Genomic DNA, 25,903 nt, shown 5'->3' with positions numbered 1-25,903 from the left:
TATGTAGATCCCATCTAGTATTGTAGGAAGGGTGAAAGCAAGTTCCGTTTTTTTTCCAGATGGCTAAGGTTTTGTTAATTATTTTTACTGTTTCTTTATAGAAACATAAGGTTCTATTGCTTTTATTTATTTATTTTTTCATTTGAATGTGTTTTATATTTGACACTCAAAATTTGAATATTCACTGTTTATTAACCACAGCACATCTTCAAAACACTAAAATCGACACCCTCCCGACCTGGGAAAAAAAGCCCAAAATCGGCATAGAACGTTTGGTCCAAATTGCTTTAACTTTGACTGCAGTAGCTGCCTCCAGGTATTCAAGTCATGCTCTGTGGATAGAAAGTAGACCATGTATGTTTTATTAATAGTTATTGAGGTACCTGGTTTTTCTAAAATGGAGATTAGAAATATTTAATTTATTTCTCTCCCCCAGTGTTTCTATATTGAAGAGAGCTTCACGCAACATGCTTACTAATGTTGAAAAGCTCATTGCCTCTGTCCGCATTGGCATTGTGCAACTCTCCTCTGTCTCAGTATGCCCCTATGGGTAAAAGAGAACTGCAGAATGCTGAAAAGCATTTCCAGTTTATGAGCAGATAGATTATAAAACATTGTGTTGGCATGGAAAAGCAGACTTTCCCTAAACTTACTCATGCTCCTATCCAGCCAAGCGAGAACTTCCTTTTTTTGGTGGATCATCCCAGTTCTAGCACTGAGGAAGTCCTTCTTCCCTACAACTGCAAAGCTCTTACCGCATGCACAAGTCTGTTAGGCTGAGAAGCAACACACTTACAACCGTATTTAAAACAAGCCACTGCTGTTTGTTGCTGAAACCAGGACCCCCTGGTCTCAGTTTAGGCTGATCTATATCTTCCCTTCCCAACAGGCCAGATCTGCTGTCTCAAATTCCTCTATTCCATCCTGCTTTACAGTCCTTTGCTTTAACGGCATGATTGTTGAAACCCAGGTCTTAAAGGATAGAGGAATTTCGGGATCTGTTTTCTACCTTGCTAGAGGAATTTCGGGATCTGTTTTCTACCTTGCTGAAAGTAAGAAAAGGCACTTCCAGGAAGATCTATTTTCGCTCCTGGAGATCTTATTTTACCTGGTGGGAATGTAGGCTATTCAGCCCTGGAGATTAATTACCCTGTGGTCCACATTCTGTCCTTTGTGCAAACCAGTCTTAACCAGAACTTGGTTGTTGTCTGCATTGTTCAGGCCTGTATAAAAGCCTTTATCAAAAAGGTTTCTTGTATCTGGCCCACCTTGCAGCACTCTGTGCTTCCCTGGGACCCTAATTTGGTTCTCTCTGACTTGCAGAAACCACCGTTTAAACCCATCAGGTATATTTCCCTAGAGATTGTTGCCATCAAAGTGTACTTTGGTAGCCATCACGTCTGTTAGACATGTTTCTGAACTTGTGACCCTTTCCTATGAAGTGAATGTCCTCATTTTTTTACAAAGACACGGTTATCTTATGCCCAAGACCATAATTTCTTGCAAAGGTGGTTTCAGCATTCCTTTTCAGTTCTGCCATCCTTGTCCTTTGTTCCTAAGCACCCAAAGGAATTCTCTCTACCATTGCCTGGATGTCATCAGAGCCATTAAAGTATGGTAAAAGCTACTGCTCCCATCAGAAAAATGGTTTGCCTGTTTGTGCTATCCTTGGGACCTCACGAGGGACACCCTGCTTTAAAATCCACTGTTGCACAGTGGATTAGGAACCTGATTGCAAGAGCTTATGCTCTTAAGCAAAAACCACCCCTGCGCTCGTGCACAATCACCCCACTAGAACTGTAGGAGTTTCCTGGGCTTTTGGCACCAAGCCTCTGTAGCCCAACTGTGTTAGCCTACCACCTGGTCTTTGTTCATACTTTCGAAAAGTTTTACCCTGTGGACGTCTAGTCTTCTGTGGATTACTGCTTTTGGCTTCAAGGTTCTTGCAGCTCAATCTGAGCTGAGTTTTTGTCTCTTGTTGTTTGGGCCCGTTGGCAGTTTTGTGCCTAGTTGTTGCCCACCCTCCTTCATATTCATTGCTTGGGGACAACCCATATATGAATATGCTACAAAACAAGAATAAAAGAGGGTGCACCAGCCTAGTGCATTATCCCACATTTTTTGAAAAGCAATCATTTAAAATTATACTTAAAAACAAGTGAATTAAAATCGCCCATCAAGCTACTCATTTGTAGACCCGTAGTCCATAACACCATTGAAGCCAAAGTCATGGGGGACCTCAGCAGAGTCCTTACTAGCTAAAGCTTTTTGAAGGATACACCTTTTTCCTCTGAGCCAAACCTATACAAGTTCCTTTAGCTAAACATTTAATTTACTACACACATCATGAGAACCCCTAGCACCAACCTCCGGGTCAGAGGAGACCAGTCAGGGGGTGAGGGAGTGGAAAAACCCATCTACAAGATCCAAAAAGGCCCTAAGATGGATAAAAAAAAAAGCAACAAAAGATAATGTTCAGATTAACCACTTTACCACCGGAGGATTTTGCTGTCTTCCGTCCAGGCCACTTATTGCGATTCGGCGCTGTGCGACTTCAACTGACAATTGCGCGGTCGTGCGACGCCGTACCCAAACGAAATGTACGTCCTTTTTTTCCCACAAACAGAGCTTTCTTTTGGTGGTATTTGATCACCTGTGCGATTTTTACTTTTTGCGCTATAAACAAAAAAAGAGCGTTTATTTGTAAAAAATAACAATATTTTTAACATTTTTTTATATGAAATTCCCCCCAAAAAAGATGTAAAAACCAATTTTTTTAAAAATTTTTGGCCAATTTGTTTTATGCTACATATGTTTGGTAAAAAAAATCGCAATAAGCGTATTTTGATTGGTTTGCGCAAAAGTTATTGCGTTTACTAACAAAGGGAAAGATTTCTGTCATTTTTGGTGGTTTTTTTTTAACGCGTAATGGCGGCGATCTGCGATTTTTTTTTTTTGCGGGACTGCGACATTGCGGCGGACAGACCGGACCCCTGACTGACATTTTTGACACTTTTGGGGGTACCAGTGACATTACTGCAGTAATCAGTGCTATAAATATGCACTGTTACTGTAAAAATGACACTGGCAGGGAAGGGGTTAATTTTATTGGAGAGGGAGGGGTTAATGTATGCCTGGTGCTTACTGACGTGTGTGGGGGGAGGGGACTGTGTGAGTCATGGACAGATCGGATGTCCAGCTATGCTGAACAGTCCGATCTGTCACTCCCTGTCACTATGGAGATCCGCCCGCTGTGTTTACACACAGCGGGCGGATCTCCAGACTCGATCCCCGACGATCGGGTAAGAGCAGCGGCGATCGCCGCTGCTCCTCCCCTGGCCCGACTCCCGCTGTGAATGAAAACAGCGGGAGCGAGCCTTCGGCGGCGCGCAAGCGCCGCCCAGAAGGGGGAGTGTCCAGTCACGTTAATACTACGTGACTGGACGATAACGAACCACTCTGCCGCAGTAGTATTACTGTGAGCGGTCGTAGAGTGGTTAAATACAATTAATTAGCAAAATCACCAGCAATTCACAATAGTGCTGATGATTCTACTGCATAGTATGTATAAGTGGCAGCATTGCAGTCTGTTTAAATGTTTAAAAACCAGTATCCACATACCCTTTCCATATTGCAGGTCCACTAGGGCTCAGTGTGTTACAGTATGTGGATAGGCTGATGCGGGGCACTGGTATTCCTGAAAAGGGGCACCAAAGAAATCCTCAGTATGTTTGAAACGCATGCGGACAGCCCGGCCCAGAAGTTTTTGCGCAAGGGTGTATTTTTGTTATATGAATATGCTGCCTGTGTCCTGTTCTGTATGATTAAAACAGGAGTAATTTTGTCTTACCTGTCACCTTCATATGAATTACATAGCCAGCTCTGATGTGTGTGTTATTATACAGCTCTGTTTTGGCTGCTGAGAATGACAATGCTGTAGTGGTGTTGAATCTTCTGGAGGAAGAAAGAAGTCATTGGCAGGATCACCAGATCTTTTATTTATGTTGTAGTTAAACTTTCATTTTGAATGATGCTCAATGATTTTATTATAATGAAATTTTGCATTGACTTTTTGAGTCTTTAGTTGCATTTTATTGCTGATTGTGTGTGCCTTTTTATGCTCTACAGGTTCCACAAGCTCATCACTTTGTGATCACTGGGTTTCCAGGCTCCCAGGGAGTAGACAACCCAGTATTGCTTCTGCGGCATCTTCTAGACGCACCTCTCTGGCATCGCTGGCAGAGTCTGTGGAGTTGACAGGGGAGAGAAGCGAAGATGATGGTGAGGCAAATAACCTTGTATATTAGGGGGTTAGTCCACTTAAGACTTTAACTTCTGTCATAGAAGGACACTGGTGATCTAGCCTTCTCTGGGAGTACACCAGCAAGATGTCCCATGTCTGACCAAAGCTAATTAGCATCTCACAAAGGGACAGGCAAAGTCCAAGCACTTCTTGCAAAATCGAATACACAAATAAAACACGATCGCTGCTTGTGATGACTATGGCAGATGGGTGGACTATAGTTACTGACTTGCATCATGGCAGGTCTTCTAGAGAAATGTCATATCACCATTTACATGAAACTGAAATCTCTATTTTAAAGCAGATTTCAAAATGTAACTAAAGGAAATCCTTTTTTTTTCCTCTCTCGTTCATTGGCGAACACAGCTCCATATCATCTTTGACCATTGTGTTATGCTGCCCCCTACAGTAGTAGGACAGTAGGTGGAAAAAAAAATTTAGTTCGCCTATAGGGCAGTCCTAGGGGGTATACTCCCAGTTCCTGCTATAGGACTTAAGTTTATTTTGTCTGCCTAGTCAGAAGTAAGGACCTAGTTCCTTGCTGGAATCTCGGGTCCTAGTATTTTGTTTCCTTTTTAAAATGGAACTTTTTTCCCTTTTGTTGTTTTCTTTCTACAATCAAGTCTATTCCTGTGAGGACCACAATCAACTGCCGGACTGGGTGACGCACTGGATATTTTGGATCCTTACGGTCTCCCCAGTCTGGCCAGCGAGCGCGTGCAGACCGTAGCTCCGCGCTAGTTTGGCTGCGACATAGCCCCACTGAACAGGGGCTTGCCAGCGAGTGAAACACATCGCAAGGATGCATGCGACCACATCGCGGCCTGAGTTGTAGTGTACCTCTGACCCGCAGCACCCCCCATTCCAAGATGGGGAGGTGATCTGCCCGGAGTGGTGCCCGCCCAGTTCCAAAGGTGTGGTGAGTAGTGTCCCCCCTCTCCTCTGGGAAATTTCAGGGCCTACATTAATGGCACCCAGCAAGGGTCTCTGTCTAGGCCCCCCTTGCTGGACTTCAGTACCTGAAGGCCTCTAGTGGCAGTACATCCGTTTCCTCTTTCTATCTGATCGGCATGCAGCAGGCAGTTTGATGCTCTCTAACCCTCCTAAAATCGGTGGTGGTGAGTTCCAGGGGCTGTATGTATCTCCCTCTTTCTGTTATAGCAGCGCTGCTTGGTGCGCTGGGACCTGTGGTGCCATCGGTGCAGTGGTGTGGGGTTTTCAGCAGTTTTACAGTCTTTTCTTGTACAGAGCTTGCCGGCGGTCCCCAGGTTATCGTGGAGCCCCTAGAGCACGTGTCACCACCAGACTCACTCTCAGAAGCTGCGGGACCCTCTGGGTCTCAGCCCCCTCTGGCGGCCATAGTGGTGGTCCTAACACAAAATAAAATTATTACTTGAACCTCAGAATAAAAGCAATAAATCCCCTGCGCGCAAAGTACTTAGTAATCAATAGGTCTAATTGAAGACCAGTCGCAGCTACTTGAGTATTAAACACTAGAATAAAAAATACACCACTCAGAATCCCAAATGGAATTTAAAGAAAAGTATTAGTAGCGCAGACATCAATAATGTAGGTGAAAAAAGATGTTTAACTCATCCTTATAACTCAGTCCATAATATAGAGTAGAATTTCCAAACAAAGTCTTTAAGGTATGAAATCACTTGAGAACCCGATACACCAAGCAGGAATCGCCACTGTGCAGCCAGGATCACCATAAAGATTTCACTCATCCACCTCTGTGATATTAAATGAGGATGGCAACTCACCAGATACTGTTAGGAGCTTCTATGGAGGAGATCATTAAAGGTCTCACGGGAGGTAAGAGCATCCTGCTTCCACAGGTTTCTAAAAGCAGAAAGCCTCGCCGCAAACGTGGTCCTGTCTTCTTGGCCCACAAGTGGCCCTTTCGTCCCGCAGGGTCGCAGGACAAGGGTTCTACAGTGCCTTGCAAAAGTATTCACCCCCTGCATTTTTCGTGTTTTGTTGCCTCGCAACCTGGATTTAACATGGATTGTTTGAGGATTTGCATCATTCAATTTACAGAATATGCCCACAACTTTGAAAATGTTTTTTTTTTTTATTATTGTGAAGCAAATAGGACAAAATAACAGAAAAAGTCAATGTGCATAACTATTCACCCCCCTAAAGTCAATACTTTGTAGAGCCACCTTTTGCAGCAATCACAGCTCCAAGTCGCTTTGGATAAGTCTCTATGAGCTTGCCACATCTTACCACTGGGATTTTTGCCCATTCCTCCTTGCAAAACTGCTCCAGCTCCTTCAAGTTGGATGGTTTGCACTTGTGAACAGCAATCTTTAAGTCTGACCACAGATTTTTTTATTGGATTGAGGTCTGGGCTTTGACTAGGCCATTCCAACACATTTACATGTTTCCCTTTAAACCACTCAAGTGTTGCTTTAGCAGTGTGTTTGGGGTAATTGTCCTGCTTAAAGGTGAACCTCTGTCCTAGTCTCAAATCACGCACAGAGTGGTACAGGTTTTGCTCAAGAATATCCCTGTATTTAGCACCATCCCCACAGCATGATGCTACCACCACCATGTTTTACTGTGGGGATTATGTTCTTTGGGTGATGTGATGTGTTGGGTTTGCGCCAGACATAGCGTTTTCTTTGATGGTCGAAAAGTTCAATTTAGTCTCATCAGACCAGAGCACCTTCCTCCATACATTTTGGGAGTCTCCCACATGCCTTTTCGCAAACTCAAAACGTGCCATTTTGTTTCTTGCTGAAAGTAATGGCTTTGTTCTGGCCACTCTGCCATAAAGCCCAACTCTATGGAGCGTATGGCTTATTGTCGTCCTATGTACTCCAGTCTCTGCTGTGGAACTCTGAAGCTCCTCCAGGGTACCCTGAGGTCTCTGTGCTGCCTCTCTGATTAATGCCCTCCTTTCTTGGTCCGTGAGTTTTGGTGGGCGGCCGTCTCTTGGCAGGTTTGCTGTTGTGCCATGTTCTTTCCATTTGGTTATGAAAGATTTCATGGTGCTCCTGGGGATCATCAATGATTTGGATATTTTTTTAAAACCTAACCCTGACTTGTACTTCTCAACAACATTGTCCCTTGCTTGTTTGGAGAGTTCCTTTGTCTTCATGGCAGTGTTTGGTTAGGTTAGTGGTGCCTCTGGATCCTTTCAACAAAGGTGTGTGTATATGTAATGACCGATTATGTAATGACCGATCATGTGACACTTAGATTGCACATAGGCAGGGCCGGTGCTAGATTATATTGCACCCTAGGCAAGACCAGATACTGGCACCCCCCTAAAAAAAAACTGTACACATTACCCCCTTCCTGTACATAATGACCCCCCCTTTTAACCCTAGACTCCCCTTCCTGTATACACTACCCCCTTGCTGCACACACTGCCCCCCTTTAACCCTACGCCTCCCTTCATATACACACTACCCCCCTTTAACCCTACACCCCCTTCACACCCTATACACACTACCTTCCTTTAATGCTACACACGTCGTCTTGTACAAACTTCCCCTCCCCCCCTTCCTGCACACACTGCCCTTCTTTAATGCTACACACCCCTTCCTGCACATACTGCCCCTCTTTAACCCTACACCCCCTTCATTTACACACTGCCCCCTTTAACCCTACACCCCCTTCATTTACACACTGCCCCCTTTAACCCTACACCCCCTTCATATACACACTGCCCCCCTTTAACCCTCTTCACACATATACAAAGTGCCGCCCTCTCTAGAGGTGACATCCACAGGGTATGAGGAGGTAATAGGAGAGCAATGTGGCACTGGCCATGGCTGCGCCCTAGGTGGCAGTGCGTCCTAGGCGGCCGCCTAGTTTGCCTAGTGGAAGCACCGGCCCTGCACATAGGTGGACATCATTTCACTGCCCTCCCCCCCTTCCTGCACACACGGCCCTTCTTTAATGCTACACCCCCTTCCTGCACACACTGCCCCCCTTTAACCCACACCCCCCCCTTCATATACACACTGCCCCCCTTTAACCCTACACCCCCCTTTATATACACACTGCCCCCCTTCAACCCTACATACCCCTTCATATACACACTACCTTCCTTTAACGCTACACACCCCTTCTTGTAAACACTGCCCTTCTTTAATGCTACACCCCCTTCCTGCACACAATACCCCTTTTTAACCCTACACCCCCCTTCCTATACACACTGCCCCCCTTTAACCGTACACACCCCTTCATATACAAAGTGCCGCCCTCTCTAGAGGTGACATCCACAGGGTATGAGGAGGTAATAGGAGAGCAATGTGGCACTGGCCATGGCTGCGCCCTAGGTGGCAGTGCGTCCTAGGCGGCCGCCTAGTTTGCCTAGTGGAAGCACCGGCCCTGCACATAGGTGGACATCATTTCACTGCCCTCCCCCCCTTCCTGCACACACGGCCCTTCTTTAATGCTACACCCCCTTCCTGCACACACTGCCCCCCTTTAACCCACACCCCCCCCTTCATATACACACTGCCCCCCTTTAACCCTACACCCCCCTTTATATACACACTGCCCCCCTTCAACCCTACATACCCCTTCATATACACACTACCTTCCTTAATGCTACACACCCCTTCTTGTACACACTGCCCTTCTTTAATGCTACACCCCCTTCCTGCACACACTGCCCCCCTTTTAACTTTACACCCCCTTCATATACACACTGCCCTCCTTCAACCCTACGCACCCTTTAACCCTACACCCCCCTTCATACACACACTGCCCCCCTTTAACCCTACACCCTCCTTCATATACACACTGCCCCGCTTTAACCCTACACCCCCCTTCATATACACACTGCACCCCTTCATATACACACTACCTTCCTTTAATGCTACACACCCCTTCTTGTAAACACTGCCCTTCTTTAATGCTACACCCCCTTCCTGCACACACTACCCCTTTTTAACCCTACACCCCCCTTCCTATACACACTGCTCCCCTTTAACCGTACACACCCCTTCATATACAAAGTGCCGCCCTCTCTAGAGGTGACATCCACAGGGTATGAGGAGGTAATAGGAGAGCAATGTGGCACTGGCCATGGCTGCGCCCTAGGTGGCAGTGCGTCCTAGGCGGCCGCCTAGTTTGCCTAGTGGAAGCACCGGCCCTGCACATAGGTGGACATCATTTCACTAATTGTATGACTTCTGAAGGTAATTGGTTGCACCAGAGCTTTTTATGGGCTTCATAACAAAGGGGGTGAATACATACGCACATGCTAATTTTCTGTTTTCTATTTCTAAAAAATAGTTTTATGTATATATTTTTCTCATTTCACTTCACCAACTTAGACTATTGTGTTCTGATCCATCACATAAAATTCAGATTAACAAAACATTGAACTTAAGGCTGCAATGTAACAAAATAGGTAAAAAGTCAAGGGGGTGAAAACTTTTGCAAGGCACTGAAAATCCTCCCGTACCTTCTCGGGAGGTTCCAAGCGACCCTCGGTTGGTAAGTCTAAAGCCGGCTCTGCTGGCCCTGCAGACAAACCCATCTCTGCCTGATGGTGCGCCCTCACCCGTACATGGGGTGGGAAGACGTCTTTGCTTCTTTCCGGCTCGGTGGACCTCTTTTGTTCAAGACAAAAGGGATCTGCGAGTTGATCCCGTCCGGTTACAAGATCGACTTTCGGTCCTTGCCCCCAGCAGGGTTCTTTCCTTCCAACCTGTCCCGGGATCGGCTACAGGGCCTTCCCGGGGCGGTTCAGAATTCGCTCTTACAAAGAGTCATTGTACCAGTTCCAGAGACTGACTGCTTTCAGGTGTTTTATTCAAACATATTTACTGTTCCCAGGTAGGAAGGCAAGATCCATCCAATCTGTGGAGTGGAGTCCATTCGAACGGTAGTGGCATCCCTTCATCAAGGGAATTTTCTGGCCTCTATCGATATCAAGGACACCTACCTTCATATCCCAATATATGTCGGGCATCAAGTGTTTTCTTCACTTTGCCGTAGGCGAGGAGCATTATCAGTTCGTGGCATTACCCTTTGGTCTCGCCTCAGCTCCTCGGGTATTCACAAATGTGTTGGCCCCAGTGTTAGCCTTGCTCAGGCTGAGGGCGAATGCGGTACTGGGGTAGCTGAACGATCTCTTTCTGCGAGCAGAGTCTCCGTGTGTCCTACGGGATGATTTTTACATCACTGTGCGAACTCTACGAGAGTTCAGCTGGATGCTGAATTTCCATAAAAATCAGCTCGGACTCCATCCAACTAATGGACTAACTGGGCCTGACCCTGGCTTCGGCCTTGGCTCGGGTGTTTCTTCCAGAAACAACATTTCTGAAGTTGGAGGGAAGGACCAATGCGCTACCTAAGGTAAGTGATAAAGAATGTAAAGTATGTGTAGATGAGATCGGTACCACAAATGGAAAAGCAGCCAATTCTAATCGGTGTCTCCACCGTAAAATAGAATATAAAAAAGAACAAAATCGGCGCAGATTCCTGGTACAGATGGACAAATGATAAATATACGGGGGTGAGTGACAGAAAAAATATTCAATCAAATGCAATGGTAAATGTCCTCACTGAGTATAAGTAAAAGAAAATAGTGATAAAGATGCAGTGGCGGTGCAAGGTACAGATGGATAAATGCACAAAAAAATATATTTAAAAAACAAGGTACAGGTGGATAAATGCACAAGAATGAATCCAATGATATTCTAATAAGATGGCAAAAGAATACAATAACTGGTGAAGTGAAAACGTAGATGAGATCCAGATATGATGAACTGAATGACTATATAAACGTGCACATAATAATACCAAAGTGGCTAAGTGCAAGAGTGAAAGTGGTGATGATCAGCAAACTGCTGACGTGAATATAATAAAAAGACACATGGATAAATGAAGCCAAAAAATATTTAAAAAAAAGGGGGAATTAGTCCATGAGGTGAAACAATGTGGATAGTGATGACTCCAAATGCATAGTGACTTGCACAAGTGAATACAAATCAATATATAACATGTGACTTCTGTGAGTGAAAACGTGTTGTCTGACGAAAGTGGCGTGTAACTCCAGTGAGCTAAATAAACCAATATGTGCAATGGCCGGTCACCTCCATGCACACTCAAAAGAGCGTGTTGTGATGTAAATCACTCAAACTGGTGGCAGCCTCTCTTTATAGGATGGATGGATGGATTCCACTTAGCAGGGAGCCTCTATCTTCTTGCATCAATTTGGGGGATGTTCAAACAGAGTGAATGGTATGTATCAGGATATGTTACCGGTGGTATTAGCCCATACAGGATAATCCTCACAGAGATGGGGGGGCAATCACAGACAGGGTCTCATGGTGAAGTATGCCAAAAATGTATTTAATAAAATAGCAGCAAGCACTTACAGTTAAGCAGACAATATCATACACCGCCGATGCGGTATTCTTCGATACTTCCGGTTACGGCCGTAAACCGGAAGTGACGTCACCCGGCTCCTCCCGACGTGTTGCGTCACTAAAATACGTGACTTTCTCAAGGGATCACTTCTTTTACTTAGTGAGGACATTTACCATCGCATTTGATTGGATATTTTTTTCTGTCACTCACCCCCATATATTTATCATTTATCCATCTGTACCAGGAATCTGCGCCAATTTTGTTCTTTTTTATAAATTTTTTTTTTTTTTATAACATTTCTGAAGTTGCAGCATGCGATTCGGCTCCTGTTGTCCAATCGCCGGTCATCTCTCAGCACTTGCATGCAAGTGCTGGGTCTGATGGTCTCCACTTTCAAGGTGGTTCTGTTTACTCATTTCCATACCATGCAAAAGGAGATTTCTCTTACGTCCTCCAACAGTCGCCGCCACTTCATATTCATCACTAATGGGGTTATTGACCTTTGCTCCGCAGGAGTAGCTAGGCAACAAAATTTATTAATATCAAAGCTTTTAGCATATCCCACCCCTAGGGGGTGGTCCCCTCAGTCAATACCTCCCTGCTTCCTGCATTCCCAACTCAGTTTCTAATGCCTAGCTTAGGAGTAGGCTGGCTGTTCCTGTGCTGGGACTCTGTCTCAGCCTCTATTCTCTTTTTGATTTTATTTTGAGTCTTTTTCTCTTTCTTTTACTTAGCTGTTAATTTTCAGCATTAGTTAGCTTCTTCTGATGAAGATGATCGTGCGGAGCTGGGTTTTGGACTCGCCACCCTGGATCCCAGGGCTCAGGGCCAGGGGCTTCCCAGCCTGCCATCGAGCGTTCAGCGCAGGTTTCCCTGGCACATTGAACGACCCATCCCTGTTCGCTGCAGGGATGCTATCTGTGAGGTGGCTACCTCACTGGACGCCATTGCGGTTTCGCACCGCAGTTCCACTGCGTCATGGCTGCGACACTCCCTGTCCTCTGTGCAGCGGTTTGGTCGCTGAAGCAGGCTCCCCACGCCATCCGGACTGGTAAGTGTAACTCTATGTGGGGACCTGTCTGTTGGGTGTCAGTCTGGGACTGTGTGACCCTGCATGTCTGTGTGGCTGCTGAGCTCCCTGTCAGATTCCTGTGTGGAATTGCTGCCTGTGTGTGGGCTGCAAGGGGGGGGCTCTCCCGCTCTGCTGGGTGAATGCATGAAGCAGTCTGGGTTTAGGCATGCTGTGCGGCGATCGCTGCCATTTTTTTGCGGCAGAATTATGGTGGCCGGTACTGTGTGGTGAGGCGCGGCGTTTTGGCGCCAAACACCGCCATTTTGGCGGCGATTGATCAGGCCACATGTCGGCGCCATTTTCTATTTGCCTAAGGAATCCTCAGCCGAGCGGCCATGTTTGTGTAGCCTTACATAGGCTTTACAGGGGCGGTCAGTCATTGCATCACTTCCTTTTGCTCTGGGACAGCGATCGGTGCAGCAGCCTGTGTGCTCTCTCCAGGTTTTTACCTTTCCATTTTCCTGTATTCCTTACCCAGTGTTCTTATCCCTGTGGGGGTCGGTGTATTCAGTGGGTGCGGTGGGCTATGCTCGCCGCGATCTTAAAGGGGCAGTACTCCTTTTTTCCTAATATAACTGGGGCATGGATTCTCAGGATTGCAAGTTTCCTCCCACCTTGGTGGGGGGCCAAGGGGCTGATCTGGCTACTATTGTGGCAAACTTGGCTGCTCAGGTGCAGATGCTGGTGGCTGATCGATCCACTAAATGGCCCAGAGTGTCTATTTCCTCTGATTCAGAGGGCGATGGGGCTGCTGTGGCTGGAGTGCCCTTCTCAGGGTCTCACTCATCTCTAGACCTTGTGGGGTCTGAGGGGGAGGCTGAGGTGGAAGGGGTTGATAATTCTCCCCCTGGCTCGTCTGAAGAGCTTGCACTCATGGATGAGTTGGTTGCTTCTATCAAGCAAACGCTGCATTTGCAGGATGAACCATGTCCTCCTGCTTTGATGTCCTCTTATGGGACGCAAAGGAAACACAAGACATCGCAGGTTTTTCCTTGCTCTACGGAATTTCAGCGCGCGGTTGATGAGCAATGGCGCAATTTAAAGAAGCCTTTTGCTGTGCCGAGTAGGTTCAAACTGCGTTATCCATTTACACCCACCACTGATGAGCGTTGGTGTGTGCCGCCTCAGGTGGATCATGCAGTGGCGATTTTGAATAAATGCACTGCGATCCCCGCTGAGGATACCCCGGTGTTCCGGGACCCGACGGACAGGAGATTGGAGTCTCTGGCCCGTCATGCTTATACGGTTGCTGGTTCTATGCTGAAGCCTATTTTTGCTTCGATTATGGCAGCCCAGGCTATTGCGGATTGAACGCAGGTGCTCAGGCGCACCCTGGTGGCTGACTCTGTCCCGCCGACAACTTTGGCTATGGTGGATCAAATTCACCAGGGTGTCATGTATTTGTGTGATGCGGACTTGGACTTGGTCCCTTTTGGCTGCGCGTCTTTCAGGTGTGGCGGTATTGAACCGTCGCCTGATATGGCTGAAATGTTGGTCTGTTGACCAATCTTCTCGCAAGACTTTGGCTAATTTGCCCTACGCTGGATCCCGCCTTTTTGGCGAATCTTTGGATACTCTGATAAAGGGAATTTCTGGGGGTAAGAGCACTCTCTTGCCCCAAACCCACAAGAATAAGTTTGTTCGTGGTAAGAAGAATACCTCGTTTAGGCCCTCTCAGGGGTCCTTTCGGGCCTTTCGGTCGCACTATAAGGGCAAGCCCTACAAGGGCCACGGCTCCCAGAAGAAGACGTGGACGGTTAAGCAGAAGTCCGGCCAGTCTGGGTCTGCTGCCCATAACAATGCGGCCTGAAGGGACGCCCTCACCCGGTTCTGGGGTGGGGGGACGTTTGCTCGGTTTTCTTCAACCCTGGCTGGACCGCATTCGGGACAGGTGGGTTCAGGAAATCGTTCGATCTGGATACAAGATCGAGTTTCTCTCTCGGCCGGCGGGCAGATTTTTCCCCTCAAACCTTCAGCTGACTCCGGAGCGCTTGCAGGATCTGCACCTGGCGGTGCGGGACCTGCGGGCCCAAGGAGTGGTGGTTCCGGTGCCTCATCGGGACAGATTTGAACCACTTTGTGCGGGTTCGCAAGTTCCACATGGAATCCCTGCGCTCGGTGGTGGCTGCCCTGGTTCCGGGGGAATTCATGGCCTCCATCGATTTGAAGGATGCGTACCTTCACATCCCCATTTTCGAGGGTCACCAGAGGTACCTTCGATTCGCCATTGCGGAGGATCATTACCAATTCGGGGCGTTACCCTTTGGTCTTGCTTCGGCTCCACGGGTCTTCACAAAGGTGCTTGCGCCGGTTCTGGCTTTATTGAGAGCCCAGGGCATTTCTGTCCTGGGGTATCTGGACGATATCCTGATTCGGTCTGCGACTAATCAGGGCCTGATGACCGACCTGTCCACCACGATGCAGACTCTGCAGGAATTCGGTTGGACGATTAATTTTCCAAAGTCGCCGCTGTGTCCATCGACTCGTCTGCCCTACCTAGGGATGATCCTGGACTCTGCTCAAGCGAAGGTCTTCCTGCCGGAAGACAAGCTCCGGATGCTTCAGGATGCAGTTCAGTCCCTCAGGGACAACCAGTACTCGTCCCTCCGGACCTGTATGAGGTGTCTGGGATTGATGGTCTCGGCCTTCGAGGCGATCCCTTTTGCCCAGTTTCACACGCGGGGTCTCCAGGCGGAGATTCTGGCCGAGTGGGACGGGTGACCGCAATCTCTGGATCTACAGATCTCATTGAGTCATCGTACCAGAAGGGATCTTCTGTGGTGGCTCCGGTCCCCGGCGGTGTCGGGGGGGCAAGTCTTTTCGCCCTTTCTCGTGTACGGTGATCACCACGGATGCCAGCCTGTCGGGCTGGGGTGGTGTTCTGGGCGTTCTGTCCGCCCAGGGAACTTGGTCGGAGGAGGAATCCTCTCTTCCGATCAACATTCTGGAATTGCGAGCGATAAATCTCTGCCTTCTGCGTTAGACGGACAGGCTTCAGGGCCGTCCGGTTTGGGTGCAGACGGACAATGCCACAGCGGTGGCCTACATCAACCACCAAGGGGGCACCAGGAGTGCCCGGGCGGCTCGGGAAGTAGCCAACATTCTGTCTTGGGCCGAGACGCACGTCCCGGCAATAACGGCAGTTCACATTCCGGGGGTGGAGAACTGGCAGGCGGATTACCTGAGTCGCCAGACCCTGGACCAGGGAGAATGGTCCCTTCACCCGGATGTCTTTCAGATGCTGTGCGCGAAGTGGGGGTCCCCAGATGTGGACCTGTTCACGTCTCGTCTAAACAACAAGGTGAAAAGGTTCGTAGCAAGGACGCGCGATCCTCGGGCAGACGCCTCAGACGCGTTAGTGACGCCCTGGCGTCAGTATCGTCTGATGTATGCCTTTCCCCCGATTCAACTGTTGTCCAGGTTCCTTTGCAGGTTAGCCTCGGAACCGCACACGGTAATTCTGGTGGCGCCGGACTGGCCTTGCCGGTCTTGGTACGCAGACCTCGTAAATCTGTCGGTCGACGCTCCGTGGGGTCTGCCTCTTCGAGAGGACCTCCTGTCTCAAGGACCGATATTCCATCCTGCTTTACAGTCGCTGGCTTTAACGGCCTGGCTGTTGAAAGTCAGGTCCTGGAGGATAGGGGTCTCTCCCCTGAGGTCATTCCCACTTTGATTAAGGCCAGGAAGGCCTCTTCGGGGAAGATTTACTACCGTACTTGGAAGGCGTATTTTGCCTGGTGTGAGTCCAGGGGGTATTCCCCTCGCTCATACTCGGTATCGAGAGTGTTGGCTTTCCTTCAAACGGGCGTGGACCAGCGTTTGGCGTTGGCCACGATTAAGGGTCAGATTTCTGCGCTGGCCGTTCTCTTTCAACGCCCTGTGGCGTCTAATTCCTTGGTTGGCACCTTTGTTCAAGGGGTGCGACACTTGGCCCCTCCTCGGAGGGATCCTTTACCTCCATGGGATTTGAACCTTGTTCTGTCCGTGTTACAGCATGCTCCCTTTGAAAAGATCAGGGAGATCTCGTTGTCTCTGTTGTCCAAGAAGGTTGCCTTTTTGGTGGCGATCACTTCGGCTCGCAGGGTATCGGAGCTGGCGGCCTTGTCCTGCAGCTCTCCCTACTTGGTGATTCACTTGGATAAGGTGGTCTTACGACCTAACCCTTCTTTTCTTCCGAAAAGGATCTCGGAATTTCACCTCAATGAGGACATTGTCTTGCCTTCGCTTTGCGCGAAACCTAAGCATCCAAAGGAGGTGGCTTTGCATTCCTTGGATGTTGTTCGGGCGATCAGGGTTTACTTGTCATCGACAAAATCTTTTCGCAAGTCGGATTCTCTATTTGTCCTTCCAGAGGGTCCTCGGAAGGGCATGGCAGCGTCGGCTGCGACCATCGCCAAATGGATCAGACAGACCATTGTGCAAGCCTATGCTTTGAAGGGGAAGGTTCCTCCTTTCCCTGTGAAGGCGCACTCTACCAGGTCTCTGAGTACGTCTTGGGCCTATCGTCATCAGGCTTCTGTGGCCCAAGTGTGTAAGGCGGCGACTTGGTAGTCCGTTCACACCTTCTCCAAATTCTACAAGGTGGATGTTCAGGCATCAGCGGATGCTTCCTTTGGCCGCAAAGTTCTTAGTGCGGCGGTGCCTTAGGGTCCCTTGTTTTGGGTCCTTGGCTGTTGGGATGTCTTTATCCCTAGGTTACTTGTTTTCCTTGGTTGTTGCTCCTGTTGAGCACGTTTTTTTTTCCTGTTGCCCAGTTGGTTCTCTTACTTTGGTAAGGTTCCTTTCTCTGATGTGGGTACTGCGTTGCTTTAGGCGCGGCTGCCTTTTTTCCCACCCCTCATGTCTACACTGCTATGGGACGTCCCCATTAGTGATGAGTATGAAGTGGCGGCGACTGTCGGAGGACGTAAGAGAAAACGGAATTTTTGTAAATTCTTACCTGTAAAATTCCTTTCTCTGAGTCCTCCGACATTCGCCGCCCCCGTCCCTCTTTTGGGGTTTGTTTATGTACTCTACTGCTATGCTACTGAAACTGAGTTGGGAATGCAGGAAGCAGGGAGGTATTGACTGAGGGGACCACCCCCTAGGGGTGGGATATGCTAAAAGCTTTGATATTAATACATTTTGTTGCCTAGCTACTCCTGCGGAGCAAAGGTAAATAACCCCATTAGTGATGAATCTGAAGTGGCGGCGACTGTCGGAGGACTCAGAGAAAGGAATTTTACAGGTAAGATTTTACAAAAATTCAGTTTTTGGCCAAATGGGACAAGAATCATCGGTCCCTGAGCAATCTGATCCTGTTGAGCCAGGATACGAAGGGGTGCATGATATGGTAGCTCCGTTCTCTGGCGCCCTGGCAGGGAAAGTCTTTTTTTTCCCTGTACTGGACGGTGGTTTTCACGGACGCCAGCCTGTTCAGGTGGGGAGGCGTCTTGGGCACGGAATCGACCCAGGGAGTTTGGTCTCGGGTGGAGTCAAGCCTGCCAATAAATATCCTGGAAATTCGGGCGATCAGGCTTTGCCTGTCCCAGCGGATGGATCGTATACAGGGGTGTCCGCTAAGGATTCAATTGGGAAACGCCACGGGTATGGCATATGTCAATCATCAAGGGGGCACCAAGAGTGCCCTAGTGGCCAAAGAAGTGGCCGGCATTGTAAGGTGGGCAGAACCCTTTGTTCCAGACCTCTCTGCTGTGCATATTCCAGGGGTGGGAAATTGGCAGGTGGACTACCTCAGTCGGCAGGCTCTGAGTCCTGGCGAATGGTCCCTTCACCCGGAGGTGTTTTTACAGATGTGTCTCCAGTGGGGGACCCCGATGTGGACCTGTTAGCACCTCGCCTTAACCGGAAGGTTCAGAGGTTTGTGGCAAGGTTTCGGGATCCTCTGGCAGACGCCGCAGATGCTCTGGTGGCTCCTTGGAGTCAGTATCATCTAATTTGTCTCCCCCCCCCCCCCCCCTTCAGTTTCTGCCAAGACTTCTGCACAGAATAGAGGCAGAAGGGATTCCAGTCTTTCTGGTGACCCCCAGACTGGCCTCGTCAGCCCTGGTACGCAGGCCTGGTAAGACTGGTTGCCGATGCTCCTTGGCGATTCCCTCTCAGGGAAGATCTTTTGTCTCAAGGACCAATCTTCCATCCTGCTTTACAGTCACTGGCTTTAACAGCTTGGCTATTGAAAGCCAGGTACTGAAGGACAGAGGGTTGTCGGATCTGGTAATTCCTACTCTGTTAAAAGCTAGAAAATCTACTTCTAGGAAGATTTATCACCGAGTTCGGAAGTTACTTGGTGTGAGTTTCGGGGGTCCCCCTCCCCCCCGTTTCTTTTTGGTGTCACGTCTGCTGGATTTTCTACAGAAAGCTGTAGATCAGCGTTTGGCCCTGGGCACCATCAAATGCCAGATATCAACTTTGGCAATTTTCTTCCAACGCCCGTTGGCCACGAATTCTAAGGTTCACACTTTCGTGCAGGGGGTTTGCCACTTGGCTCCTCCGGTTAGGTCCCCAGGGCCTCCGTGGGATCTTAATCTGGTACTGTCAGTTCTTCAAAAAACACCTTTTGAAAACATTCATGAACTTCCTCTGCTTAATTTGTCACAGAAGGTGACTTTCCTGGTAGCTATTACTTCTCCACGCAGGGTTTCAGAGCTGGCTGCGTTGCCCTGTCGGTCACCTTATCTGGTGGTTCACAGGGACAAAGTGGTACCTGTCAGGCGTCCCTTCCTAAGGTTGTCTCGGGGTTCTACTTAAATGAAGACATTGTTTTGCCTTCATTGTGTCCTTAGCCGAAACATCCAAAATAAATTGCCTTGCAATCACTGGATGTGGTTCGGGCCATCAGAGTGTTCCTGGCGGCAACTGAGTTGATTCGCAAATCGGATTCCTTGTTTGTCCTTACGGATAGTTCCCGTAATGGGCAGGCCGCATCTGCTGCGACCATTTACAAATGGATCAGGCAGACGGTGGTGCAGGGCCTATTCCATTAAGGGTCAGGTTCCTCCTTTCCCTGTTAATGCGCATTAGTGCCTCCTGGGCCTTCCGTCATCAGGCGTCTGTGGTCCAGGTTTGCAAGGCGGCCACCTGGTCGTATGTGCACACACATTCACTAAGTTTTACAAGCTGGATGTCCTCGTATCTGCGGATGCTGCTTTTGGCCGCAAAGTTTTGCAGACTGCTGTTGCAGAGGCTCCTGCCTCTTGAGAGTGTGTGTTTTCTTGGTAGGTGAGCTCCAGTTGTTCATGGTTAAGCTCTTGGATTACCTGGTTGGCTATGTTTAGCCCTTTTGGAAATTTGTTTTTTTTTTTTTTTTTTGCTGTTTCCCACCCCTCATGCTGACACTGCTTTGGAATGTCCCAATGGTCAAAGAAGATATGGAGTTGTGTCCATCAATGAACAAAAGAGAAAACTGGATTTTTGTCTTACCGTAAAATCCTTTTCTCTGATGTTCATTGACTGACACAGCACCCACCTCTCTGCGGAGTTTGGGCTATGTATTCTTTTGACACTGCTTGTGACAAAACTGAAGTCCTATAGCAGAAAGTGGGAGTATACACCCTGGGACTGCCCTATAGGCGTAGTCAATTTTTTTACCACCTAGCGTCCTATTCCCGTAGAGGCAGAATAACCCAACTGTCAAAGAAGATATGGAGCTGTGTCCGTCAATGAACATCAGAGAAAAGGATTTTATGGTAAGACAAAAACCTAGTTTTGTTTCCCATTTTGTAAAGGGTAATGGAGGGAGTGTAACTCCATCAGTGTCTTTTTGCCATCTGTGTCCCATTGGGGAGATTTCCCTTCACTTCCTGTCCCATAACCAAAACAGGAAATGAGAAGAAAACTCTCCAAAGTGAGGGGAGCCCAGTGTGTTGCTTCACCAGAACGAATGTCCCCTTAGGAAGATTTCCCCTCTGTTATGTTCTGATGTCAACCTAAAATTTGGAATTTTCTTTTACTTTCACTTTTAATGATAAGGGTATACAGGACATATAGAGAATGTGAATCTCCCTAATAGGAGCACAGACAGCAATAAACATTTACAGGTTTTCTAATCAATCTCCATGCTATCCAAAACAAAACAAAAAATTGCCTTTAATCACACTTTACAATCATATGTAGTGGTGCCCTGAAATTTCGGCAACCCAAATTTTCGGCCGAAAATGGGTCAAAGATGCTGAAAATTAATGGCCGCCGCGAGGAAGGGGGGCGCAGTGCAGGTGAAGTGTATATGAACTAACACATCGGGCGGGTGAGCGGGTATCTCCGCTGACAGGGAAGTGAAGGGCTCACTTCGTTACAGCTATTAGCAGCCACTCACCTGCCCGGAGTGTTAGTTCATATACATAGTCTCGTAGTAGTGACATCACTCAGAGGCGGGATTTTGAAAGGAGGACCCAAGAGGAGAGGAGCAGAGAGTTCGCCTGCCTGTGACATGGAGGAGCCGGCGTGCGGGAAGAAACCAGCACATTGTTAATCCCACAAGTAAGCACTAAGCAGATTGCCATCATTAACTCTTTTGGGGGGGGGGCGCTGAGGCGAGGTTAATTACCAATGGTATTTGTATTATGCAGCATGAGGGGTTAATGTAATGTCACTGATGCATTAGTGACCGACCAGTGGCAGTTAATTTACCCCCTTTGTGCTGCATTAGTGCAACCAGTGTTAATTAACACTGACTCTGGTGCCACTAATGCAGCACAAAGGGGTTAATTAATACAAATACCATTGGCAATTAAATTAACCACTTGCCAACCCGTCACAGTTGTATGTCGCTGCCTGTTTCTGGCGAATGCCCCTGTTCTATCTATTTTAAAATCATTTGGGGGGAAAAAGTCATTTTCGGTTTCGGTTTTCGGCCAAGGGCATCCTGAATTTTCAGTTTCTGTTTCGGCACAGAATTTTCATTTCGGTGCATCCCTAATCCTATGGTTACCACAAAGAGCAGTATTGTGTTGGCAGGTGCAGAAATGTATCCACCTCCGAGGAAAAGCCCAAAGGCACTGAAGAGCTTTTTTAATGGGGGCATTTTAAATAAACTGTTTACACTATGCAGTTGCGTTTGTTACAAGTGGTTTGTGTGAGTAATATTCATTTAGAAGGGAGTACGAGACCCAAGAAGGGAGGAAAGGCATCCATTCAAGTGGGACTGGCGGAAATTGTAAAAAAAAAAAAAAAAAAAGCCTGTAATTAGCAGGAGTGAGGTGAGCGTACAATTCACCTGGTGGTGGTGGCACATGTTCATCTGTGTAAAAAATGAGAGGAGCACGGCAGTGAAATAAATGTACACAAGTGACTTTAACAGTTATTTTATTTTATTTCTTATTTATATGTCTTTGCTCATATATGGTGACACACCATGATTTGACACTAGATTGCAGTATATGGTTGTTCAGCAGCGCTGCACCACGTAGTTTGCTAATATTACAATATTAAAAAAGGTTTTGTTTGTAAAGTTCTGCATGGCATGACAAAGCCATCCTGTATACCAATTAGATTAACTTGGGGAGTTGGAAGAAGATAGATTTTGTGCACAGAAAAAAATACTAGTTTGATTGTTTACAAGTGTATCCACTTATGCACGAGGTTTTTAGATTGATTTCTGTTTTCTGTCCCACCATAGGTGGCTTCTCCTCACGTCCATTTGTAAGAAGCGTGCAGCGTCAAAGCTCAGGGCGGTCTTCAGTTACCAGTCCCCTGGTCTCCAATGAAAATGGATTTAGACCATCATGGTCACTAGCAGCAAAACTGCACCTGCGGGCAGCCACTTCCTGCCGACACCCATCAGATTCCCCCATACATGGTTCTTCACTTGGTAAAATCGGTGAGGCTGATGACCATGTGTCAACATCTTGTTTTGGAAGCCTTCGGAATCTGTCTGGCAGCTTCCACGATCACCTTGAAAATGTGAAGCGTGAGTATCGGACGTCAACTCGGGCTCCTTTAGCATTAGCAGAAGGTGGTGCACAGCCTGAACCAGTGGTGAAAAAAGCTGTACCAGCTGAGTCATCTGGAAAGAGTGCAGCTGAGCTAGTGGGCAGGAACCCACTACTGGATCCTATAGATAATAATAACCATATCGCCTTTGTGGATCAAAGCGATTCTGTAAATTCCTCCCCAGTAAGGGAGAATTCACCACAGATTGAGGAAGTACATAGTAATAAGCCTGTTACCAGTAAAACAGTTGCAGAGCAGGGTAAAACAACACGAGCAACTGAGAAGGACTCTTCTACACCCACCTCAGTGGCAGCAAGCAACAATGGAAAACCCACAACAAAAACAAAAAGAAGCGAAAGGTGTGAAGTTAAAACCCCCACACGTCGTTCATCCACACAACCGCGGAAAGACTCTGGGAAACAGCAGGAAACATCCACACCCGTGTCTCAACAGAGGCAAAGAACCTCGAGTTCCACCCCTAGCAACATCTCCTCTCCGGCACAGAAGAAACCTGCCCCAACTTCTAAAAACTCCTCAGTGTCAAGCACATCCAGCAAACATCGAGCACCAGAAAAGACTCTGAGCAGGGAGGCATCGAAGGTAAGCTTGGGCTCAGACAAAGCCTCTGCAGCAAAACCTAGCAGTAGTACTACCCGTGCCGCACAACCCAAAAGCAGCGATTCTCCAGCAGACAATCGGACAGTACGTAGTTCCTCTATGGCCAGCCTCCGCACTCCTCAAAGTACAGCTCGTTCTGGTCTCAAGCGGGACAGCAAGTCAGAAGAGAAAGGGCTGAGCTTCTTTAAATCTGCTCTAAGGCAAAAAGAGACCAGACGATCAGCAGATTTGGGAAAAACCAACATACTGTCCAAGAAACCTACAACTAAGAGTTTAAGCCAGGAGAAAACGGACAACTCGTCAGCCTCACCAACCAAGGAGGTTGCCCCAAATCCAAAAAAGCATTCTGTCTTACCTCAACATAAAGCCAAGTCTTCCCCAGATGAAAATCGAACCCAGTCATCTCCTTGTGCTAAAAAGACTTCTGATAGATACCTAAAAAAGTTCCCTTCTTCAACTAAGCCATCACCTAAAGCTCAGTGACCAAGGGTGCAGGGACAGCTGTACCATATGTCCTGACTGGAGGTGAATGCAGGAGAGCTGTCCCTGCTTACAGCTGTTGTTTGGAATGTATGCACTTTTAACATTTTATTTTTTTAATTTTTACTTTGTGGGGTGGATGGGGTCTCGTTTTGTTTTTCCCAGCTATGCTTGCAGCATGGAAGTTGACTTTTGTTGTGTTACGGAATTTATTTTAATGGTGGTTGAGTTGATGGCCCAGAATGCTCCCTCAGCAAATTAACGCTGCCCTCAGCCACCCTGCTAAAACCTGCCTGCTGTTTCTAACACTCAAGGGATTTTAGGGTGGTGTGGTGGGGCGGAGGGAGGGATACTTTTCACTTCTGCCAACCGAATGCTGCTTTTTATCTCTCCTCCTCCTTACCAAAGCCTGGCCATGACTTCAGTACAGTGGAGAGTAGGATAAGGGTTACTTTTCTTCTCAAGCGAAGGATGACATTCTGTGTTTTTGTGGTTTCTTATGCACGTACAAAGGGCAGCTCCAAATCATTTCTTTATCACAGAAGGCTACAAAGCTTATTTCCTCTCCATCACAATCTCTTGCTCTCCTCCATTCATATGCTCATGTCATGGCCAAAGTGGTCTGTATGGCAAATGTTGTACTGCCAGAATGGTCTTGGCTTTTGTTAGTCTACTAAATTCACCTATAGCCAGCTGTAATTTAGTAATGAATATCGCAACAAGCAACCTTCCGCTATATCCATGTACAGAAGTTTATACAAAACCCTAAACAATGTTTAAAAGCATTGTATCCCTGCTTAGTTCCTAAGGCCAATTACTTATCTCCTCCAGCTAAAACCAAGTATTCCTCCCAGCTAATGGATAACATCATCCCCTTAGTGCGTGACCTTCTCTCATGTAATCCAGAGTCCATACAGCCTAATTCGCATGCTCCTTATATATATATATATATATATATATATATATATATATATATATATATATATATATATATATGTATGTATGTATGTATGTATGTATGTATGTATGTATATATATATATATATATATATATATATGTATATTTTTTTTATACAACCTGGTAACCACAAAAGACCGTAAGACTTGAATATCTACATCGGCTCCCTTGTCCCAGAAAGTCCTAGGCTTTAATGAGCTCCACATCTGCTTTATAAACCTTTAATAGTAGCTGCCTCGTAAGACTGATGGCTGCTGTAAAACGCCAGCCTGTGTTTGATATATGTGCTTTATTTCCATTGTATAGGCAAAAATTTACGTTTGGCATATAGTCAACGTAGTTTAATTTGCTGGGTCATTATAGCTTTTAATGAATGGATTAAGTCCATAATCCTCCACCCAAGTGTTTGGTGTGTAATGCTGTATATCCTCCCAAGTCATGTTTGACTTCAGTAAAGGAAACTGTTAAGAAACTGAGAGATGGCTTTACCAAATTGTGATAGCAGGACTGACGAACCACAACCTAAACCATAAAGACTGAGCCTGGTAACTTTGTCATGTACAGCAAATATTTTTTTATATATAAAACTAATGCTGGTTTAACCTATATAAAAGCTACTTGCAAAATTGAAGAAATGCACAATTATGATTGAGCCATTGCAACAAATGCAGCAGAGGGGAATCCTGCTACTCCACTCTTTTATAAACTGTCCTCACCATGTGCATGGCAATTATTATGGAAAAATATTATGTATGTTCGTACGTTTAAAGGGAAACTATAGTCTGTTATCAGAAAGATCAAGTGTATAATATTATTATAAAGTTTACCGGACATTTCTAATCTGACTTTCACATTTTTACTAGATTATTGATCCTTGTTTTTATTGCTTTATTTTTTTACCCAGATTTGTAAATGTTTCTCCAGTAGTGAAATCTATAGAGGGAACCTTGATGAGCATGACCTTGGACACGAATATAATACATAGGAATATAGTTCTCGTTTTTGTAGATGATGATTTAATACAGAGGAATACTTACCTTTACTCTATGGCAGTGATGGCAAACCTTGGCACCCCAGATGTTTTGGAACTACAATTTCCATGATGCTCCGCTACGCTGCAGAGTGCATGAGCTTAATGGGAAATGTGGTTCCAAAACATCTGGGGTGCCAAGGTGCACCTTCACTGCTCTATGGTCTT

At 46.9% G+C, this 25,903-nt stretch overlaps 1 protein-coding gene across 2 annotated transcripts in view; it reads left to right on the top strand.

Annotated features, from left to right (window-relative positions):
• The window catches only part of USP31 (ubiquitin specific peptidase 31), a 191,818-nt gene extending 167,990 nt beyond the window's left edge, over nucleotides 1-23,828 (top strand). For both annotated transcript variants that reach the window (XM_082260266.1, XM_082260265.1), the window contains 2 exons: nucleotides 4,129-4,281; nucleotides 22,336-23,828. In XM_082260266.1, coding sequence (XP_082116392.1) covers nucleotides 4,129-4,281; nucleotides 22,336-23,750 — 1,568 coding nt within the window. In that variant the 3' untranslated portion in view covers nucleotides 23,751-23,828. The remainder of the gene's footprint in view (nucleotides 1-4,128; nucleotides 4,282-22,335) is intronic.
• Nucleotides 23,829-25,903: the final 2,075 nt, after the last annotated feature.

The sequence above is a fragment of the Pelophylax lessonae genome (genome assembly GCF_965119305.1).
Source record: "Pelophylax lessonae genome assembly, chromosome: 6".
Classification (NCBI taxonomy): Eukaryota; Metazoa; Chordata; class Amphibia; order Anura; family Ranidae; genus Pelophylax; species Pelophylax lessonae.
The sequence above is the reverse complement of the archived record's forward strand: the minus strand, read 5'-3'. Positions and strand labels throughout refer to the sequence as shown.